This window comes from Ipomoea nil, unplaced genomic scaffold (genome assembly GCF_001879475.1).
Source record: "Ipomoea nil cultivar Tokyo-kokei standard unplaced genomic scaffold, Asagao_1.1 scaffold2036, whole genome shotgun sequence".
NCBI classification, from domain to species: domain Eukaryota; kingdom Viridiplantae; phylum Streptophyta; class Magnoliopsida; order Solanales; family Convolvulaceae; genus Ipomoea; species Ipomoea nil.
In genome coordinates, this window is record NW_017618464.1 from 4495770 (window position 1) to 4517447 (window position 21678).

At 35.2% G+C, this 21678-nt stretch overlaps 3 protein-coding genes across 4 annotated transcripts; all 3 read right to left on the reverse strand.

The window, feature by feature from the left end:
* Window positions 1-312: 312 nt before the first annotated feature.
* On the reverse strand, window positions 313-18022 carry LOC109148009 (anthranilate synthase alpha subunit 1, chloroplastic-like). Its single transcript, XM_019295720.1, has 12 exons — window positions 18011-18022; window positions 4535-5164; window positions 4049-4233; window positions 3769-3958; window positions 2671-2822; window positions 2336-2451; window positions 1995-2241; window positions 1852-1908; window positions 1587-1739; window positions 1344-1424; window positions 1039-1125; window positions 313-954 (listed from the first exon to the last, which is right to left on the reverse strand). Exons 2-12 carry the CDS (start codon window positions 4698-4700, stop codon window positions 568-570), a joined length of 1821 nt encoding a protein of 606 aa, XP_019151265.1. The 5' UTR covers window positions 4701-5164; window positions 18011-18022; the 3' UTR covers window positions 313-567.
* Window positions 5200-9558, reverse strand: LOC109148011 (probable zinc metalloprotease EGY2, chloroplastic). Its single transcript, XM_019295722.1, has 13 exons — window positions 9226-9558; window positions 8983-9061; window positions 8752-8841; window positions 8547-8633; window positions 7952-8002; window positions 7700-7810; window positions 7410-7484; window positions 7223-7328; window positions 7029-7122; window positions 6683-6836; window positions 6087-6294; window positions 5823-5983; window positions 5200-5686 (listed from the first exon to the last, which is right to left on the reverse strand). The coding sequence occupies exons 1-13, from the start codon at window positions 9369-9371 to the stop codon at window positions 5423-5425; spliced, it is 1626 nt and encodes a 541-aa protein (XP_019151267.1). The 5' UTR covers window positions 9372-9558; the 3' UTR covers window positions 5200-5422.
* LOC109148012 lies at window positions 9934-13268 on the reverse strand. 2 transcript variants are annotated; one of them, XM_019295724.1, is made up of 5 exons: window positions 13069-13268; window positions 12875-12967; window positions 12399-12506; window positions 11673-11853; window positions 9934-10653 (listed from the first exon to the last, which is right to left on the reverse strand). In XM_019295724.1, exons 1-5 carry the CDS (start codon window positions 13093-13095, stop codon window positions 10202-10204), a joined length of 861 nt encoding a protein of 286 aa, XP_019151269.1. In that variant the 5' UTR covers window positions 13096-13268; the 3' UTR covers window positions 9934-10201. The 2 variants fall into 2 exon arrangements, with proteins under 2 accessions (XP_019151269.1, XP_019151268.1); XM_019295723.1 differs by having other exon boundaries at window positions 11661-11853.
* Window positions 18023-21678: the final 3656 nt, after the last annotated feature.

Below are 21678 nucleotides of genomic sequence, written 5' to 3' on the forward strand. Positions count from 1 at the left end.
AACTGTTAGCTGATAGCTGTTTGGTATAATTTCTTTTTTAAAAAAGCTAATTGAAAAAGTTGCTTGGAGTAGCTTTTTGAATTTTAGCCTTTTTGAGTTGCAAAAAGCTAATTAACAAAACATTTATATTGATATTTTAACTAAATCAAACAATTAATAGTGGTCAAATAGGTCAAAATTAGTCTATAAGCCAATTTTTTATCAAACAGGGCCAAAGAGTCAATACAACCTCCACGTAGGCTTGAACCCACAATCCACAACCTCCCATATAGAAGAACAACTTGGTGCTACTAGACTACAAAGTCATTGGCTAATAAATATTTGTTAACATTAGAAATAAGCAACATTTAATTTTACAGAGAATATCTATCAATTTACAAAAGAAATTTACACTCACTACTTAAATGTGCAGTCTGGGTAAAGTTTGTCTTGTGATTCTGATAAAGACCACAAGGTGAAAAATAATAAACTGTTTTTACTAGAATCGAATTTGGAATCTTGTGGTTAGCGTGAGGATTCCTATTTCTTGGGGTTGTATACTTGCATCTACACATAACACCATAGTTCTCAAATTTTGAATGATGTGTTGAATAATTGCTTAGAGAAAGAACCATTAGCCCGAGATGATAGTGGATGTCTATCCTTTATAAAAGCCGACTCCGCCAAGTCAATTGCACGAACTAGACCGGCAACCTTATTTTCGCATTCAACCTGCTCGCTTTCGGGATCACTATCAGCCACAATCCCGGCTCCAGATTGAAGATGAGCAATCCATTCTCCTCGGCGCTTCTTAGTATCATCATAGGAATACATTGTGTTGTTACTGAGAAATACAATGGTCCTGAGAGCAAGAGCAATGTCCATGTCTCCTAGAAACGAAATGACTCCAAATCCTCCACTATAAGGTCCCCTTCTTGTCGGTTCCAGTTGATCTATCAACTCCATGGCTTTCACCTGTACCATGAACACGAGACTGAAAATCTAAAACTTAACTATCAGGGAAAGAGATTGCAAGAGGAAGTGAAGAGAAAGGGCAACCTTTGGTGCACCACTAACTGTTCCAACAGGCAATGCAGCACGCAGAGCATCCCAGCAAGTTAAATGATCAAGTAGCTTCCCAGTAACCTGTTAATACAAGTTAAGTTGAGGTTTCCATCACATTCTTTATTGTAATGGGGACTCCATGTATCAGATTAACTCAAATCAAAATTAAGCCAGTGTCCTATGGTAACCTAGGTTGATTTACCTCTTTGTGGTCATTTTTTGGCTAGGTTCACAAGACAGGTTTCCCTTGTCATACAAAAAATAAAAATAAAAAAAATTTAAGTGCAACATACACTCACCGTGGAGCTAATGTGCATTACATGAGAGTATCGTTCAACTGTCATAAGTTTTTCAACATTCACAGAACCGGGTTCTGACACCTACATGGAAAATCACAGCAAAGTTGATGATAAGGGGGGTTGGAAGTCTTGGAACATGCATATCTACTTGGTTTTAACAGTTGGTTGAAAGGATTCAAATATATGAAACACACATTTTAGCTAGGCATCCCATGCTGGAGGAAAAATGGGTTAAGTGCAAACCTTTCCAACATCGTTTCTTGCTAGATCAACCAACATGATGTGCTCTGCGCATTCTTTTTCATCTTTTAGCAGCTGTGATTCTAACATCAAGTCCTCATCAGGTGTCTTGCCTCTTCTAGTTGTTCCAGCTAATGGACGATTAACAACTATTTTCTGTTTATAACAATAAATGTTCCAATTCAGAGTTAGAATCTAGGCTTAGGTCCAAAATTTAGAAGGGCGAATTGAACGCATGGAATCCATATCAGGGCCATCATAAACTGACCTTCTTTACTCGGGTAAGAATTTCGGGGCTTGAAGCTACCAAAATGCATCCTCTAGCCTGACAGAAATATGATGAATAATTAGCATACTTAAATCAAGTAGTTAATAAAGGACAGTTACATAAACAGGAATAAAAGAACAAACTTGCAGATAGGCTGTATATGGGCTTGGATTCACAACTCTCAAAGCCCTATAAACCTCAAATGGATCAGCTAAGGTTCTTCTTTCAAAACGTTGACTTAGAACAATTTGGAAAATGTCCCCTACAAGAATGTGCTTTTTTGCCTGTAATACAGCATTCTTGTACTCCCCACTTGACATGTTACACTTGGTTAGTGAAGGTCCAAAGTAATGAGTTTGGAAATCCACAGAACCTCGAGGCAGCCTTGGACTGTTAAATGAAAAGCATATGGGGGAGATGAATTATAAGCGATATTTCAGATATGCATAGTCATGAAATTAGAAAAGGCTAAAAGATTACTTACGAATTGATGTCCTGTACTTTTGATACTAGTGCTTCTAATCGTTTCATTCCCTCATGATAAGCCTTCACAATGGATGAGTACTGATCCAACCGCACCCAATGAATAATAAAAACTTTCTACATGATACAGAATTTTCAAATAGCATAATCTTAGTATCTTAGAAAGGAACTAAATATGGCAGGCACTCCCACACATGTATGTTTAGATTAAAAAAAAAAAAAAAAAACAGAGAGAGATTAGGCATGTCTTGCACAATGTTTTACTAAAACAGATAATTTGTTACAAACGTTTAGAAGCCTTTCTATGTTCAATAATACGTTTATAACAGAGTATACCTTTTCCACATGGTCGAAAACAATCACTTCATCATAGAGTCCTAGGTGAATGTCAGCAAGGTTTCTGTCATCCGGTGGTGCACTTGCAAATGGCAACTTCTTCTTCTCTACATACCTAACTGTGTCGTATGAAAAGTAACCAACCCATCCACCTGTCAAGGCAAAGAATTTCATGAGTATTGTTAGCTCAACAGTTATCCTACTATTAGCTTTAGATGATGAATAGTGGAACTCTTAAAAACTAAAGATGCTTCACTCACAGTTAAAGGCAACTAGAGATTAAAACAGAATGCGGAGAGAAGAAATAAACAATCAGCAGCATATGACTTTCTTTGCTCGACACAAATGAGCTGTTTTTCTGTAAGTCCATTCCATTTCTATTGTTTTTTCTCTTTTGGTAAGCATGACAAAATTCATTTATCTCAGGTTTTCTCTATTCAAGGATTTCATGTAGTGGACCTATCCATTAAAAAAGAAAAGAAAAGGGATTTTTTTTTTTTTTTAATAATTGGAGATGTAATAATGATGGAAAGATAAATTTAAAAAGAGACAAACTGAAGCTTGGAGCCAATGGAGACTACAGTCTATGGAGTCTATATAAAAGAAGTCTTATGTACACATACTGACACACACACACACAAGTTCTCTGGGGGACAGGTCATTTATTTCAAATTGCTGCAGCATTTGCACAATTGGGACCTTGGTGCTGAGAGTAATAATGGCACAGTACGGTTCAACAAACACGCAGTTCTTTTAATTCCTTGCAGGTCTATATGAAGTTTTACCCTAGTAAATCAATATATATATATATATATATATATTCTAATAACATGTAGTGCAAAAAGAAAAAAACAATGACTAAACCATGCTTTTAATTGCGTAAAATTTCTACTATCTAAGTTGAATTTTCAAGTTAAAGCTGAAGTTTTTTAACAGTAAACACATTGAATGTTTACGTGTTTATAGTATTTGGTCATTTGGTGGATGGCCAACTGCCGGTGCAATTACTTCGTGGTTCCATTTCAGACGTGTGGGTCAGGACACAAATAATACTCTGCATTCAATTCAATAAAATATTCATCAAAATGAAAATCTTACCGCAAAAAGCATCAGGGAGGTCAGCGATAAGTTTGGGCTTCCATCCTTCAGAAATACTCCTTGCAACTGTCACCGGATCCTCCACAACCTTCTCCGTCAAATCCCCGGCATCGTGATCCAATATTGTCACCTTATTCTCTTTCGCAACAATCTCCAATGTCGGTTGAGCACCCACCACGCTGTACCGCCCCTAACAAATCAAGGATTCTAACGAATGAGAAGCTACATTAACAGGAGAATCAATTAATAATCAACTGTGGCTAAAAGTTACTCCTCTTACAACAGTGGAACCACGAAAACCAGGCTCAACCGACTCGAAGAGGAAGCTTGGAGTTTCATGATCGTCTTCTTTGACCAAACAGCGGTAGGCAAGTATAGGAGTCAAGTGATCAGAGAAAAAGCACTTGTGCAGTGGAATTAAGTTTCCATTTTTAGAAGCTTCAATAAAATTCGCCTCATCCATAGCTGCATATGAAAACCGAAAATGCACAACAGAGTGATGGTTTGTTATAACGAGACTAAGCTCTGCAAGCGTTGTTTCCTTCGATACGATTCATACGAAACTTCAAAGAGGTAATATAATTTTGAAAAAAGTTACAGAAATTGACTGAAAATTTAAACGTTTATCTTGTTCAATATTTTCGCGCGCTTTTAAAACGAACACTAAACGGAGTTTGAATCCTAGATTTCAAACACAAATTGATCATAATACATAGTTGCTCAGAGAGCGAGAGAGAGAGAGAGAGAGAGAGAGAGAGAGAGAGACCTAGAGATGGAGATTGAAATGAGCAGCATTGGACTTGGAGTGTACAGGCACGAAGCGAAAGAGCATAACTCGAACTTCTCCAGGTGGAAATAGTGGCGGTTTGGGGCGGAGATATGCGATGGCTCGTAGGAAACAGCGGCTGACGGATTGCGGCTAGCGCTTGCATATTGGCGAGCTAATCTACACAGACTTGGAGTAACGACGTGTGTACTTAAGTACGTATGTATTGACAATGGGAGAGAGAAATCGGAGAACAGGGATCTCTTTCATTCGCTGGGCGAGTCTTTATTGTGCCAGCGTGCCTTGTGCCCATTCTTCCAAATGGGAAAGTCCAATGTACTCGAGTTGTATACTCAAAGTTAAGTTTAAAATCCTACACCATTTTGAAGGATTTATACTCAATTCTCTTGAAATTTGAATTAAAGAGGCTCAGCTATGTTAGCTCCTTGCAATAACTAGCGTTGTTTTGTTGGTAGTTGGTAGTTGTTGCGAGTGGTTAATTCGCAGCAATATTAGCATTGTGAACTTGATACAAAAATTCTGTAACTTCATACAGTTAACAATTCTGTACATATAAACAAATCACTTGATAATTACTGACACTTAATATGATAGTTACAGGTACATAAACTATCATCTGCATGTACAGAATGCGTTAACTATAAATACAGAATCTGACTTGATAATTGTTGACACATGATATGATAGCTACATGTACAGGACTATCAACTTCAGGTAAATAATGTATCAACTATAGATACAAAATCTGAAAGTTATTTTTGAACCAGAGTCTACAATACAAGGCAGACCTTGGTCCATGATATAATTTGCCTCATAAGTCAGGCCAAAAGCAAAAATTGTGTTAGTGTGTGTGTATTATATTAATTATTACATAATAATATCTGAAGAGACCATAACAGCTTCATTATTGAAAGGGAAGGGATATGGCAAGCATACTAGAAGGCCGAGGAGCAAGACGGCAATTCCAAGAGCAATGTATTTGTTGTCTGGATCTGTGATTTCTTCAGACAGTGGAGCAATCGGCCCTCTCTGCAACACAAATATTAGGACCACCCAATAGAATGCCACGTCACTGAATAATGCTGATATTCCAAGAAGCCCAATGGAGGCAGAACTGAGGCGAGCTGAAGTCTGCAACATCAACCTCATTGCATCACCACATAGTAGTACATTTCATAAGACTTTGATATTTTATTTTATTGAATTCTGTTTTATTCTTTTAGTTAGTCATAGAGGGGGTGGGTGGAGTGGATTCTGTAAAATGTACCTTTCTCCCCCATATGGAGAAAGAAATTCTTCCACCGTCGAGCTCTCCTGCAGGGATACTGTTAATGGCGTTGATGAGAAGTCCAGCCAAGGACCATAGTACAAGTGGATTTACAGATATGGGAGTGCCTTCCTTCAGAGCATCTCCAAGAAGCAGCTTAGCTAGAAAGAAAGAAAGAAAGAACATCATTGCAAGTAGAGTACCATTGATTGATTATGAACTGGATGCAGAAAGAGCTCTCAAGGCTGATTAGTGATTACTCACCTATGCCCCCAGCCAGAAGTGATTCATGAAACACAGAGGGATCTACTACAACACCTAAGCCATCAGCAGGTGGTAGGAAGAATCCCAAAAGCAAAAGAATAAATCCCAATGAGAACCCAGCCAAAGGGCCAGCTGCGGCAAACTTCAAAAGATCTTCGCGCTTAGGTACTATATTCAAAATCCTTGTTATAGCACCAAAAGAGCCTATCTGCCAGCAAAGTAGCTCGTTAGCAGTGGGTAGAGGGGGAACATTATTCTGCATTCAATTCTGAGTAAATAAAGTGGAATCATGAAACTCAGGAATTGTGAAGAAATTACTTCAACAGGTTAGTCTCTCTAGTCTTCCTAACAAATTTAATGCAAGATTAAACATACTAATACTATATGCGACATGCACATTCTAGAGCCAAGATTTCCATTACTTTAGAACAAAGAATTTAGATCCAATGTCAATCAATATAAGTATAATATCAAAGTAACAATAAACAAATGCATTGATGTAAATATAAATAAAGCCATCAACAAAGTGTAAATAAATGTACAAAGGGCTTGCCAATAATTAACTGTACATGAACAAACATCTCTTACATTCTTACCTGCCAGCTAGGAACAAAATATGGCACACCCAGCTTAATTCCAGCTTTTTGTGCAACTAAAGTGTGGCTAATTTCATGAACACCGAGAATAAGTGCAGTTACAAGTGCTCCAGGAAGGCCATTCTCCAACAAGTCAAAATTGTCAAAAACTGACCTGTGTAAATTGAACACTAAATAATATTATCAAACAAAAGACAAAAAACAAAAAGAAACCGGAGAAATAGTAAACAGTTAAGATATGTTATATTTTGGTCCATGGAATATAAATCTAGTGTTAACTGTTTACTAAAATTAGAACATGAGTACAGAGTATGAAATAAAATTAAAAAGTGAAAAGAGTACATACAACAAGTTTGCTTGCAATGCAGGCACATTACGAAGAAGAAGTGTAAATATTGTGACAAGTCCAAAAGCACCGGCAGCAAACCATTCGGGGACAGCTGCAGAAGGTAGAGTAAATAAAGTCTAGCTGAAAAGAGAGTGCTAAACCAGCAAATATGAAAGTCTGTAAAATCTAGAAGATAGACGTTATAAAACTACCAGTTGTATCTGGTTGCAGGGTTATTCGTGGAACCACAACCGCTACAGGCTTATCGTCCTCTGGATTGATTAAAAGAAATAGTTTATACAAATCTCCAAATCTGTCCTGCACACAAAATTACAAGTTATTCTAGATTGATTATAGGAGCTGTAGAATGATTCAGCTCAAATTTTGCAAAGCAAATACCTGCATTCTCTTTGATATTTTTTCATAACTTCTTGCAGCCTGCCCTCGTAGATTCCCTTTAAATAAAACTCCACCCTGAAAGTATATCAAAGAAAATGTTTAAAAATAAAACTACACAAGTGGAGTGAAAGAAAATAATAAAGAAATTCAAAATACCCTTCTTGTTTCAAATTGTAAACTTTTAATTTAACATGGACCAAACAGACAGGGGAAAGTATATTGAATTGATATTATCATATGATTGTTTTTCTTGTATGTGAGTTTGTGTGTATAAGCAATGAGGTACTCACCTCATATGGTTCCTGGCTTGTCACAAAAAAAGTGTCAAAACCAAATACTTGATCCTTCAAAATATCAATAGTTTCCTTTGGAATCCTGATAGCTTCATCAAGTTGCTGTGGCTGGTGATGGAGTAACAGAAATAAAATATTGAGAGACTAAGTCAAATTGTATATATAACAAGGGAAAAATGACAGTAATAATAATAATATAACAACAATAATAATTATAAATTATAATAATAATTGGTCAACACTTATCACCTTGAGACCTGGCAGAGGGGATCCGCTTGCAATTTGAATGTCATCGGCATCCTGCATCAACACAAATGGTACATGGAGTAAAACAAAAGAATTGAAAATGGAAAGCTCAATCGCAAAACAACTGCAAACTTCCAGTCCCTTACTAGTCAATTCGTCATCCTATACAGCTGAAAGAATATTTGTAACTCTTTGGAGATTGTTACTTGTAGAACATACTAGCCTGGAACTTGGGATATTTAAGGAGTTCATAAGTTGAAATTAATCTGAAGCAATGCCCAGCAAGTTTTAACAAGGGTGAAACTAACACATACTTCACTTCCTTTCCCCTTGCAGTCTTGCCTCCCCACTTCCCTTAAGCAGGCAGCAAACACGTTTGCAAATCATTCAATTGGAAAAATGTATTAAAAACTACTTCATACTATCCTCCCAAGATTCAAAAGATTCACACAATCGTGAGAAAATGGAAGAAGCTAGAACTCATGAGCTATTAACATGAAAAATACCACCAAGCATGCAAGCAAAATAGTTTCAATTACACCATTAAATGAAAATCAGTGGCCACATTCCTCTCAAAAGCAAATAAAAGCAAAAATACCTCATTTCCAGTTTGGGCATTGACGTTTACACTATTACCATTGACCAAGTCTTTTGACTCGAGCATCCCAAAATTTTGTCCATTATCCTAGCAGAAAACATTTTCCAATAAAAATTTCCAAATCAAACAACATGACATTTCAATTTCAAATTGGAAATGATTAAATCTCCCAATGTAACCAAAAAAAAAAAACAAGCAATCCTACTTGATCAGCCAAAGAGTTTGGCTCTGATGTATCTGCTGAAGCTGAGTCAGCTGAGCCCGAGCTGTTTTCTTCTTCATGCAACTTCCTTTCCTTTAAAACACAAAACCAAACATTAAGGTGAAGCCAAGAACTCACAGTATCGAGAATCAAATAATAAATTGCGATGCATCAATCTAGTGAAGATAATATAATTTATCCGTGCAACAAAAGAAATAAAGGGGGACAAAATACATTTTCTTCATTCCTATCAGGCTCGGTTTCTGACGCACTAAAGCTGCAAATTACATCTCTCTTCATATTGAACGCGAACCTAATGTCAATACCGAAACATTAGAAAATAAAAAGTTAATACTTACACTCTATTTAATAAGCTTATTCAACCAATGCATTGAAATAATCACTTGTTTTAATTGATCACTCATTGAAGTAGTAATATACACTATAGAGCATAATAAATCTCAAGTTGCGCCGAACCTAAGCAGGTGTTTGGTCGGAAAATCGATTTGTTTCTGGCGAGCAATACCCGTGCAAGACAGCAAAGGTTGGAAGCGGAGGTGAGAGCAGGAGCTGCACTGCAATAGAGGAACGACATTACCGCGAAAAATCGCCGGAAAACTCATGGTGAAAATACTTGTATGAAGCTTATCTAAATCCTGGAAACATTGAATATAGGGTTTGAATAGAGAAGAATCAAGGATTTGTAGCGATTTTGTTCAAAAGAGTTGAAAGGAGAGCGTGGAAACCCAGAGGTTTAAGCGAGAAATATCTTATCCTTTGTGGCAGTGAAGAACGATGATGATTGGGGAAATCCGTTGCTTTCTGTTAAGAGAACCGCCTAAACCCGTAATGCGAATTAGACTAGCTAATGCCAGTTAGACACGTGTAACATGTCTAGCTAATTTAAAAAAAGCATGAAAAAAAAAAAAGAGAGAGACTAAAATAGTAAAATCCCCTTTACATAAACTAAGGAAAATATACTCACCAATCTATGTATCATAACTATCAAGTCAAGTAAAAGTTGAAATAAAAAATTTTCAAGACACAATTCAACTGATTAACCAACCCAAAATAAGTTGAAAAAAGTTGAAATAAAAAATTTTCAAGACACAATTCAACTGATTAACCAACCCAAAATAAGTTGAAAGACTTTGTTGTACTAGTATAGATCAGTTGACGTACATCTGTAATTTACTTCTTTCACCAGTCTCCGAGGCAAAGCAATAGCTCTCATAAAATGTAAGAACATGAGAAGTGAAATATATTAATATGTGTTAACAACACAAGTAGACAACATTGTAAGTCTTCCAACTATAATATCATATCATGGTAGACTAGATTAGATACATTGATATGTGTCTGGAGCTGTAGTTACTAGTTAGTTTTCATAGGAACAAAGAGACAAGTCTAGGGACGAGATTTCCGGGCTTTACATCCTACTCTGACCGGTGCTTCACCTGGTTAGGTTCCTAGCAAATTGTGTTGGTCGTTTGGCAGGATCCACTGGTGTCAAGTGTATCAAATCAACCGGCTCTTCTTCATCGTCACTATCAATCCAGCCATAACAAGGTAAACGCCTACGAGATGATTGAGGAGTAACCAGCTGTGGATCAACTGGTGTCTGGGATGAAGTCGGAGGTGAAAAGTGAACCGCAGAGGCACTCTGTGAATTCATTTTGCGACCATCATGGGATTTGTCCTTCAGAATCAAGGGTGTCTTGGGAGAAGCCACAACTGGGGCCAAAACTGCACAGGCGCTCTGAGAGTTCATTTCAGCCTCAGGATTCCCACTTGAAACGCAGATATCATTACATCTCACTTTCTGAGTCGAGGTTATCTGGTTACTCTGGTAATCTGTTACTTCTTTCCGACCACTTATATCTTCAATGGCAAGGGGAGTACCTCCTGCAAAATATGATTGCTATCAGGAATATAGAATTTTTTTTTTTTTTTTTGAATGCTGCTGACTCTATTACATTGTAGTATCAGTTCAAACATACTTTCTCAACCTAATGAAGCACACAGAGTCAACAACGCCTCCACTGAGGCTCGATCTCATGACCTCCCACATGGGAGAGGTCACTATATGCCATCTGAGCACAAGGTGCTTGGCAGGAATATAGAATTTAAATGGCTGCCAACATAGTAAAAGCGAATTTCTGTGCTTTAGCAATATGCATCACGAATCTCAAATTAAGTCCAGATTTCCAAACGAATCATTATTGGATAAACAAGTTTATTTGCTGATATTGATGATTCTTAAGCTACTTGTAAGTGCTAAACACGAGTTGGTAATGAACAAAATGCTTAACAGCCTTGGCTTAAATATCATGTAATGTTCACTTGCATTTCACTATTTGGAAGAATGAAAATCGCTGTAATCAAATTCTCAAAGCATTTGTCACAAGTACACATGATCAGACAGGAAACTAATTTTGCTATTCACTATGAGCTTGACACACAATACAGAACAACAGTCATTGCATTAACCTAAGATGATCAAAGTCTGCAGCGGTATTAATTACTCCAACAAATTTGAAACAGCAGAAGCTATTAAAACTTAAAATGTTCAAACTCTATTTGCTTAAGAAACTAACAACATTGTTATCCACAACATTAATGGAGTGATACCTTGTTATATGTACATCAGCACAATTTATCACAGGCAAAACCTTCTACATCGGCACACTTTAAAGGTGGCAAGGGAGTTGATTTTAATAATGCAGTTGACAGCAAGTAAGAATGAAAAAGTAGTCATCCCTCAATTTGACGAAACATTTATGTGGCCAACTGATAAATCCACGCTACTGGTATATGCAGGGAAGACATTACTAAACTAGCAAGATTGAGTTACATAATGTATTGCAAATTAAAGTTCCTAGTAGACCTAGTAACAAAGTAAGAGAACATACTAATTTGATTACCTCTGTTGTCTGTGTTCTTCACAGTATTGCAAGTACTCGAAGAAGGTGATTTCACAATAGTGTTCTCAGCCTCTGGTGCAAAATCACCAACTTCAGAGCATATTTGTCCTGAAGCAGTGTTAGATGATCCAGCTACGTCTTCAGGCCTTACGTTAGCTACTTCAATTTGTGTAGAATCATTCTGGAATTTATAGACACAAACAAGCGCAGTTAAAACAGCACAAGAACACTTCAACCCAACAGTCCTACCACACGAACTCTTACAGTAAACTCCATAAACATAAATAATACGAGCTCACCGAAAAGTTGGATCAAATAAATTGTCTACATGAACAATGAGAGATTGGCACTTCTAGAAAAAAAAGACAATCGAAGCTAAACAATACCACTGGGCAGTATCCCAGCCATGTTTTTTCAATAGTTTTCCACAAAGTTCAGTATTGAACTTCTTTTAGCACTAGTTCCACTGTAAATCAAGTTCAGTTTGGATAACAACACTGCTAGATTAGCCCACACATCAAAAGATAATCAATCAAGTTCATCTAAATTCATCAATTGCACCTGATAAATTAGTTCTGAAACATCAAAATGAGGTAAAGTGATGCACAAAACTAACAAGGCCAAGCCACCCAGGGGCTTTGCTTATATAGAGTTTATACAATTCATCCATAAGGAACAGGAAAACACATGATCATGGTAATGCAACAAAATACATTTATTCCATACCTCCACCATGTTTTCATCTTTTGATGTCTCCGAACCACGAAGAATTGCATCAATGAGCTCCTTGTACCCATACTCTTCAATGAATGGCCAACCATCATCTCCATATATCTATTAATAACATCAGATCACCAAAATCATCCTTGAAACAAAACTTTTACTTTAATCATTTTTCTAGCAACAAATTTTGTGCAAAAAATAAAAATAAAAAATTCTAGAACTTCCCCAATACAATATAGCAAGCCATTTTAAACCTCCGCTAAACCTAGCATAAACTCGATTACTTTTCGAAAACCTAAAATTGCCGCATGAATACATACAACAATCTGACTGAGAATATATTGATGAACGGAAATCAAGTTCCTAGATGAGAATACTCATAATCGTTTCTCATTTTCCTCAATTTCGAAGAAATTTTTCTATCCAAACAAACAGGGAAGAGGAAAAACCAGCGGTAAAGTACAATTTCCGAGACGTACATCGAGAAGCTCCTTCACTGTTCGTGTAACAACTCCCTCGTCAAAACCTAGATTCCGCATTGCATCAAGCGCTGCGTCCATTCTCGTAGACCTCTGTCTCCAAAAAAAAAAACATGAATAAGTAAAAGAAACACGACCGGAGAAACTCCACGAAGATCAGAGGAGACGAAACGAAAGAAAGAAATAAACTGAACTTTTCTGGGTCTTCCGCGGGGAGCCATTGCTGTGAGCTTAGATCACTGTGCGGAAACACCACCGTACCCACCCTCTCTAGTCTCTCCCTCAGTCTCTCGCAGTAGAGAAGAGACGCATTTTTTTTTTTTCTTCTAAAAAATGATGGTGGGAGAAGAAACGAGAGGACTCTACGGCAGACTTGCAGAAGAAGAAGGGTAAGGGAGTATGAAAATGGTGAAAGAGCATATGCATGCAGCCATTTAAGGAAGGGCTCAGGAAAAATTTTATTTTCTTTGGTGCACTGTTGACTCCGTACTAATTACTAATAAGGGCATTATTTTGAATTCATTTTACTTCATATTTACTCTTGTGCAATATAGATTATCTAAAGATATAAATCACAATAAAAATAATTTGTGCAACAAATTTATTGGAAATAATAATAAGTATAAATGTTATGTTCCACTTACTAAAAAATGGTATTCCCTTTTTCTCATTTTATCTGTCCTACTTACTAGGTCAAACAAATTCTTTCTTCTTTATTTTCTTTATTATTTTATACTTATTTTTAAATTTAATTTTTTGTGTTTAATAGTACTTTTAGTACAGTTTCTAAATATATCAATTTTATATATTAATACTAAATTTAATGTTATGAAAAAATGAATTAAGAATAACTTCAGCCAAAACTCGATAAGACACATAAAATAAGACAGAAATCATGGAAGGAGTCACTTTTTTATTCTAATTTTTCTATCAATTTCCAAAAATGTACTGTAACTTTTTCAATCAATTTTCACTCTTTAATGCGTGTATACTTTCTTTTTTTTTTTTTTTTCTTTCCAATGAAAGGATTAAATGTTGGAGTAGTTTTGGAGATCAGAATAGGAAATCAATAAATAATAGAAAATGGTACTATATCGGAATAAAATTAGTTACAGATTAAATATTTGTATACAACTAGCAATATCCCTTCTAATATATATTTCATCTTCTATTCTTTGTCCACTTATAAAAGGCAAAGGCCCTGTTTGGTAAAAAATTGGCCTATAGGTCAATTTTGGCTTATTTGACCACTATTAATTGTTTAATTTAGTTAAAATATCAATATATATGTTTGGTTAATTAGTTTTTTGCAACTCCAAAAGGCTAAAATTTAAAAAGCTACTCATAACAACTTTTTCAATTAGCTTTTTGAGAAAAGAAATTATACCAAATAGCTATCAGCTAACAACTAATTTATCAAACACTTTTCTACAATCAGCTAATGTTATCAACTATTTATACCCTCTAATTAACACAATCAGCTATCCCACTTCAAACTTCCCATATTAAGACCCAACAGAATTGTGAAAGAACAACTCATGATGACTCATCGACCCATTAGGTAAAAGGACTAGTGCATCGTATTCATAGGGACCACCCCACAAAAGTGAATATTATTTTTCCTTTATATCCTTACTTGATATTCATCCATCTTTAATACGGAGTATTCTCTTTTATCATTGTAAGTATTTTAATTAGATATATACAAATCCAACCATGGGCAGGTTCAAGTGAGGACAGATGCCCTATGTAAAAAGTGTGGATTGATCGCATCCATCGATTCATTTGGATTGATCAAGGGTTGAAAATTAAAAAGAAAATTTGTAAAAAAATGCAATGAAATTTTTATATTTACAACTATTTAGAAACTCTTAATAGTGCATTTGCAACTAATTAAGAAACAATGCACACGCATGAGTGCATTATTGTCAATTATTATTATTATTATTATTATTATTATTATTATTATTATTATATAGTTCATGATGAGTGCGTGAGTGTTGTGCTTTCTGGTCGATGATCAATAACATCGTACGCATCAAATTGCGTGCTGCGTAAATTTAAGCGTATCAGTTTGTGCTATGTGTTTTGGAATGGGAAGAAGAAGGGGAACAACCTAAAAAGCTACTCCATAAGTCCATAGCCACCTGCCTCAAGCTCACCCTACGTACTCATATAGTAATTTATAATGTGTATCATATCATAATTCACCATGCCAATATAACACCCTTTATAGGTGTAAGGGTAAATTATAGATCTTGGTTTAAAATTATATTCAGATTATGTACATTCAATTCACTTAATAGATTATGTATCATAAATAAATTTATTATTTGTAGATATAGTAAAATGTTAACTACAAATATATATATTAATTGTATTAGATATATAATTTATTAACTAATTATGATACATAGTATGTTACACACAGTAACTAAATAATCTGAATGTCATTTTTGATCAATATTCACACTACACGGTATGACATGTAACTATTTTTACTGTTTAGATGCTTGTTGGAATGTTGGATAGGCTTTTGGGCCCAAAAGACTCTGCAAGTCCAGGAACAATGATGGGCCAGAATACACTTAAATATATAAAGCTCTCACAATGATCTAAGGGAAGACATGGACTAAGGCTATCATTATCCTTGTAAATTTCTTACAATCTAAAAAATGAGTCTCACTTTAACATTACTTAATTTGTAAATCATTTGTTATTTACACTACATCCTTACGTAAGCTCAATATATTAAAATAACATTATAATTTATATTAATTATATTAAAATATTAAAAAGTAAATGAAATAATAAAAAAATACAAAAAATACAAAAGCTGCCGCAGCCGAATTTGCAAATTTGCAAATCCCTTTACCCAAAAAAAAATATAAATGATGTGACAAATGCCGCATCATTTTATAAATAGGTATATTGGTTGGGATAATCACAGCCTAAAACACTTCACAAAAATACCGCACACATTGTACGTGGACGACAAATTATTCTGTGGACCAGGTTTAAAAATAAACCATTTATATATTAAATGTTCACAATTTTATATACTAAGGGTGTGTTTGGTTTGTGGGTTTTGCCCATAGAAATGGGTATGAAAGTGATTGTTGTTGTTGTTTGGTTGACAGGTTTTTAGAACACTACTATAGGTTTCGAATACCCCATCAACTGAAAAACCCATACCCAAATAAAATAGGGATTTCATTCCCTTATTCACTCTGAAGTACTACTATTAGTAATCATTCACATTCTACCCTACTACCAAACACGTTAAATACTTTTACCAAAACCCATTACTATTACCAATTATTTGATACCCATTCCGATTCTGATTCCTAGGTGCGATTCACCCTAAATGTTTACAATTTATATATTGAATGTTTACAATTTTATATACTAATTGTTCAATATGTAAATTGTGAACATTTAATATATAAATGGTGTATTTTAGACATAGATCCACATTGCAAGGTGAACCTGAGTCATGGCGTAACTGTTGGTAGATGCACATACTCAAAATGATAATGAAATTTGACTTAGCACCGCCTAGAAAAGGCCAATGACAATTTTTACATAAAACTTAGTCATATTTTCTTACATATCCTATACTTTTTATATTTGACCAATCCTAATAAAACCATCAAGATGATTGTAATAACTAATTAATTATATTAAAAAAATTGGTATTTTCACTCTTACCATTGAGTCCAACGCTATAAGTAAAGCTCTATTCTTGCATAGCAAGTAACGCTGCGCCATGACAAGATATTAGACTTGGTCTTTTAAACTTTTATCTATTAAAATAAAAATAACATCACTCTTACCTCGAAAGACGATCAAGTAGGTAAAATATAATTCTCTGCACAAATTTTTTTTAACTCTCCTGATTATTACCAGAATACAAAATTTACTCAGTGCACACTCTCCAATGGTAATTACGGATTTCTCTTAACATGACTCTGATATCAAATTACATCCGTGTATCTTCAATAATATAGAATCAAATCTCCAAATGCCCTACACGTTGAGAATGACTATAATAATAATTAAAATTAAAAATCTCTTAATAATCCATAAAAGTTGTTGAAGGCAAATTATAGAAGAGTTAATTACCAAAATGGTTCCTTAAGTATTGCGAAATTACTAATTTGGTCCTCGATTATTTTTTTTACCTAATTAAATCCTCGATTTTGTAAATGTTAACCAATTTAGTCCTCTGTTAAGTTTGGTATCTAATGTCTATTAAACTTGAGGGTAATAAAGGAATTTCACATCATTTTTTTTTCTCTTTTTTTTTTTTTTTTGAAAGGATCTTCTCTTTTAATTTCTTTGATGTTAACTAAAAGGATTTTCTCTTTGCTTGCACAATAACTAACAGATCAAAGTTCCTCCTGTAACTAAGTCTATCTTCGATTCTTTGATCACTCTTCCATGAATCAAAGCCAAAGATTATCATGAGTACTTGCATTGAAATGGATTTCTTCCCCACGAATTTCATGCTCCAAACTCCCCATGAGGATGACCATCAACCCTCCACTTCTTCAACCCACTCCTCCCCTCTGTTCGCGGCGCCTCCTGGCCGACAACCTTAACAAAGCAGCCCGGAGCCATCATCACCTGAAGCAAGGGAGAGGCAGACGTAGTGACGTCGTCGGAGATTCCAGCTCGCCTCTGCTGGCTCTCCCCGTCGCAATGCCAACGTCCGCCACCGCCTGCAATTCCAAGTTGCGATCGTCGACATCCGAATGTCGTTTCCAAAAAACCAATGCCATATCAACTGCTAACCTAACGGAGGACTAAATTGGTTAACATTTACAAAGTCGATGACTTAATTAGGTTAAAAAAATAATCGATGATTGAATTGATATTTTTGCGATAGTCAATGAACCATTTTGGTAATTAACTCATTATAGAAGGGCATGAGTTGTACTAAACTACTAATATATAAAGTATGGCATGGGACAAGAATGTGCAACTACTGGATGCCAATGAATATTGAATTCCACATAGGATGGGTTGTTAGAGGAGGTGGTTTTGTCTACGTTTTTAATTTGACACTGCACCTTACACATCTGGCCATCGTCTTCTAGCCTTCTCCCTTGAGTCTTTTTTTTACTCTATAACATTGTAGTATATGTTTAAACATACTTTTTCAACCTAATGAAACACACAGAATCAACAACGCCTCCACTGAGGCTTGATCTCATGAATAATTGGCACTTGCAATGCGTGTTGGGTGTGACTAGCTAGTGTATGAAACTCGCATCAATATCGTCGTTGTTCACTTATTTGTTTGCTTGTTTTGTTTTGCTTCTTCTTTTTTTTTTTTTTTTTTTTTTAATCAATAAAACTTAAATTCCTACAAATTAAATTTCTTCTCTCTCTTACACTCTATATTTACAATTTCCATACAACAATGAATGGTTGAGTGAATAACGTACCATATGGCATCTTTAAAAATTCAACCGATTCTTTTGTCCTTATTATTATTTTTGAAGTTAAGCTCTTGACTTAAAAAGAGTATTATGATACAACTTGGGTAATCGGGTTGTATCAACTAGTTTTTTAATTTTGACTTTTGGAGAAATATTTCATTTTCTTCACATTGTGAACATGACTAATTGGCCAAAAATTTAGGATATTGTTTTTCTCATTGATACGATTCTACATCGAGTTTACAAGAGATTGTGGAGTAGTATTTAAGTTGAGGTCAAATCTCCACTCATGAGCTAGTTTTTGTGGTGTAGTTAGGGTCTTGGCTTGAGTACCGCATCATTTATGGGTTCTTGATGCTGCAGTTTCTATTAAGCTATCATTTGGAGTTAGGCTGTCACTCGAAACACAACAATGTTTTTTTTCTCTCAAAGAAGAGCAATCTATACAACCCTGAAATTATTTTCAAGCTTGTTCAAAAAAGAGCCATTATTGCTAAGATTTTCCGCCCTGTGTGCGGAATTAACCGACAAGCTGGTGCCCGTGGCGACGCTCACGGGACGACGGCGAGAAACGTTGGGACCATGAATCATAAACCCGGACTCACTCCTAACAAACTAATGGGCTGCTAACATCCATTAATGCCTCTATTGATGATATTCTGAAGCGCATTTGGAGCTAGCTCTTATTAATTATCACCTTGAGGACAATTAAGGTGATTTTGATGGACATGGCAATAATACAACCATAACTTCCTAATGGCAATTTATATCCTGCACTAGGGCGCGTATTGCATTGTGCGTCCTGATGCAAAACGACGTCGTTTCAGTTTTTTTTTTTTTTTTTTTTTTTTTTTTTTTTTTTTTTTTTTTTTTGAAATTTTGCTACCCTGTGTTGGCGGTTATTTTTCTTTTTAAAAAAAATCTCATGTTCAAAAATGTACATAATTTTATACTAGAATACACATAATTGTATACATGAATGTACATAATTGTATAACAAAATACACATATTTTTTTAAAAAAAGATAATGCATATGAGCTAACATAATACATAATATACATAAACTTTTAACATAATAAACATCAACTCTTAACATAATACAGATAAATTTCCTGTTTCAGATGTACATATTCGTATAAAAAAGATATACATGATTGTATAAAAAATACACATAATTGTATAAACAAATACACATAATCACGTCAACTCCCTACATAACTTACCAAATAAATTGGAATATGAAAAGGGCAAAGAGAGAGACATCTCGAGACAGTACTAGAAATTATTAAATTTTCGACCACCTGAAAGTGATCTTAAATCAAGTCGAAAGCCTTGTTCCAACCTCTTTTGGTATCCGGAAAAACCTTTGTTGCTATTTCCGACCACTTTTTGCTTTCAACTTGATTTAAGATCACTTTCAGGTGACCGGAAATTTCATAATTCCCAGTAGTGAGATCAGAGGGAATGTTATAACAATAATTGGAAAAATTGTTAAATAGCCATGACCTTTACTTAAAAAATTAATTAAGTGTCTAAAATTTAAAATGTGCAATTAAACCCGTCATTATGCTTTTTTTTTTAATGCTACCGACTCTATTACAATGTAGTATCTGTTCATAACTACTTTCTTAATCTACTGAAACACAAAAAGCCAATAACACCTCCATTGAGACTCGAACTCACAACCTCCCATATGGGAGTCCAACATGTTACTTAGATGCATTTAAATTAAAAAAAAAAAAAAAAAACTGTTAGTGACCTATAATATATAGCAGGTCACTAGTTAGGGTTCTAGCGACCCTCTGACGCTATTTCGGCAACAAATTGGCGACCAGTGACCATATTATATATTCAGTGTAAGTTGTCGAAATAGAGTTGGATGGTCGCTGGTGTTTGTTGCTGGAATAATGTGGGAGGATCGTCGAAACATAACGCTAGTGATTTGTTATTGCAGTTACTAATCAGTTTTTGGACTTTAATGCACCAAAACAACATGTTGATAGTTTAATTACATATTTTAAAAATTTATGGGCTAATCAACGTTTTAAATAAGTTTAAAAAACCATTTGACCATTTTCCCAAAATAATCTTTCCTCGAGATGAAAATTAAATATAAAGAGAGAGAAAATAGACTTTTCATATTCAAAACTATTTAAAACTGACTAGAATAGTTGTTCCCATTGTTCCCACTTCCCAACTGACTAGAATAGTGGGAAGAGTAGAATAGTGTATCTTATTACTGGTTGTTTATACTCTCTTCAATTCACCCCTGGCCCTGGTGAAATGGAGGAGAAACGAGGCCAGAAATGGGACAAATCAAACTAACAATGGAGGAAGAGGAAGCGCTAGTGATCGGGGACTCCGACACTGTGAACAATTGCCTTGTGGGCAAAGTCTTAACCCACAAGAAGATCGACATGGCAGCCTTGAAATCAACGATGAAGTCCGCGTGGAAGTTCGCCAAGGGCTTAGACATTATAGAGTTAGGGAACTCCATAGCTCTATTCCAGTTCACCGAGGCGAGGGATAAAGCCAGAGTGTTGGAGGGGACGCCATGGGCGTTTGACAAGAACCTGTTAGTACCAGGTTTTGTTTGCATTATATTATGAATCTTTAATTTTGTTCAGAACGCATGCACTATTATTCAAAATCCATAAACTCATCGTAATGTAATAAATCTAAGATGGGTAATCTGTTTGGATTGATCTTCACTTGAAGGAGTTGAGCACAGAAGATGAGGACCTGATAGAAAAGTTTGCATTGGGTGTTCGCATGGTTACTTCATTGGCTATAGCCATCTCCTATCCTTTAATTTCCCCCAATTAAGTTAAGGACTATATATAGATCTTGAGGTTTGTAATAATAGTATAGAGATCGAATTTATTTATATATAATTCTTTTGTACTGTTTTTTTATTAGCTTTTGGTTGAAAATATTGCATGCGTGCAGGATCTATCCTCCGAAATTCGTTGTGGAGGATAATTGAAGAAAGAAGAGAAGTTTGAGGATGATGATGATGAAGAATATTGTCTTTGCAGGCTGTCTGATTAAGTGATTAGTGTATGTTTTCATTTGGTAATGTTGTTATGGTTTTGTTGCACGTACTGTAAATATTGTTGCTTATTCTCTATATAGAACTGCAGGTTTTTAATTTTCAAAACAAAAAAAAAAAAAAAAAAAAAAAGAACTGCTGGTTTTCAAATTGAACCAGCTGGTGGGTGGAATTTCATGTCATTTGTTTCTTTCTTATGTTTTGAATCTTGATTAATGAAACTATTTAATAGTTACCACATGAGCATATATTGCCCGAATAGTTTAATGTTCAATATCTTGGTGTGTATTAATGCAAGAGAGAA

Excerpts from the sequence above, each read along its gene's own strand:
- LOC109148009 (XM_019295720.1), bottom strand. The coding sequence starts at position 4,700 with ATGCAAGCGCTAGCCGCAATCCGTCAGCCGCTGTTTCCTACGAGCCAT. Across the intron at positions 2,242-2,335 it reads AAAGTACAGGACATCAATTC|TCCAAGGCTGCCTCGAGGTT; the intron begins GTAAGTAATCTT and ends TTCATTTAACAG. Across the intron at positions 1,126-1,343 it reads TAATGCACATTAGCTCCACG|GTTACTGGGAAGCTACTTGA; the intron begins GTGAGTGTATGT and ends TTGTATTAACAG.
- LOC109148011 (XM_019295722.1), bottom strand. The coding sequence starts at position 9,371 with ATGAGTTTTCCGGCGATTTTTCGCGGTAATGTCGTTCCTCTATTGCAG. Across the intron at positions 8,634-8,751 it reads CAAACTCTTTGGCTGATCAA|GATAATGGACAAAATTTTGG; the intron begins GTAGGATTGCTT and ends GTTTTCTGCTAG. Across the intron at positions 5,984-6,086 it reads ACTTCTGGCTGGGGGCATAG|CTAAGCTGCTTCTTGGAGAT; the intron begins GTGAGTAATCAC and ends CTTTCTTTCTAG.
- LOC109148012 (XM_019295723.1), bottom strand. The coding sequence starts at position 13,095 with ATGGCTCCCCGCGGAAGACCCAGAAAA. Across the intron at positions 12,968-13,068 it reads CCCGCGGAAGACCCAGAAAA|AGGTCTACGAGAATGGACGC; the intron begins GTTCAGTTTATT and ends TTTTGGAGACAG. Across the intron at positions 10,654-11,660 it reads CAACAGAGGTAATCAAATTA|GAGGTACTCCCCTTGCCATT; the intron begins GTATGTTCTCTT and ends CATATTTTGCAG.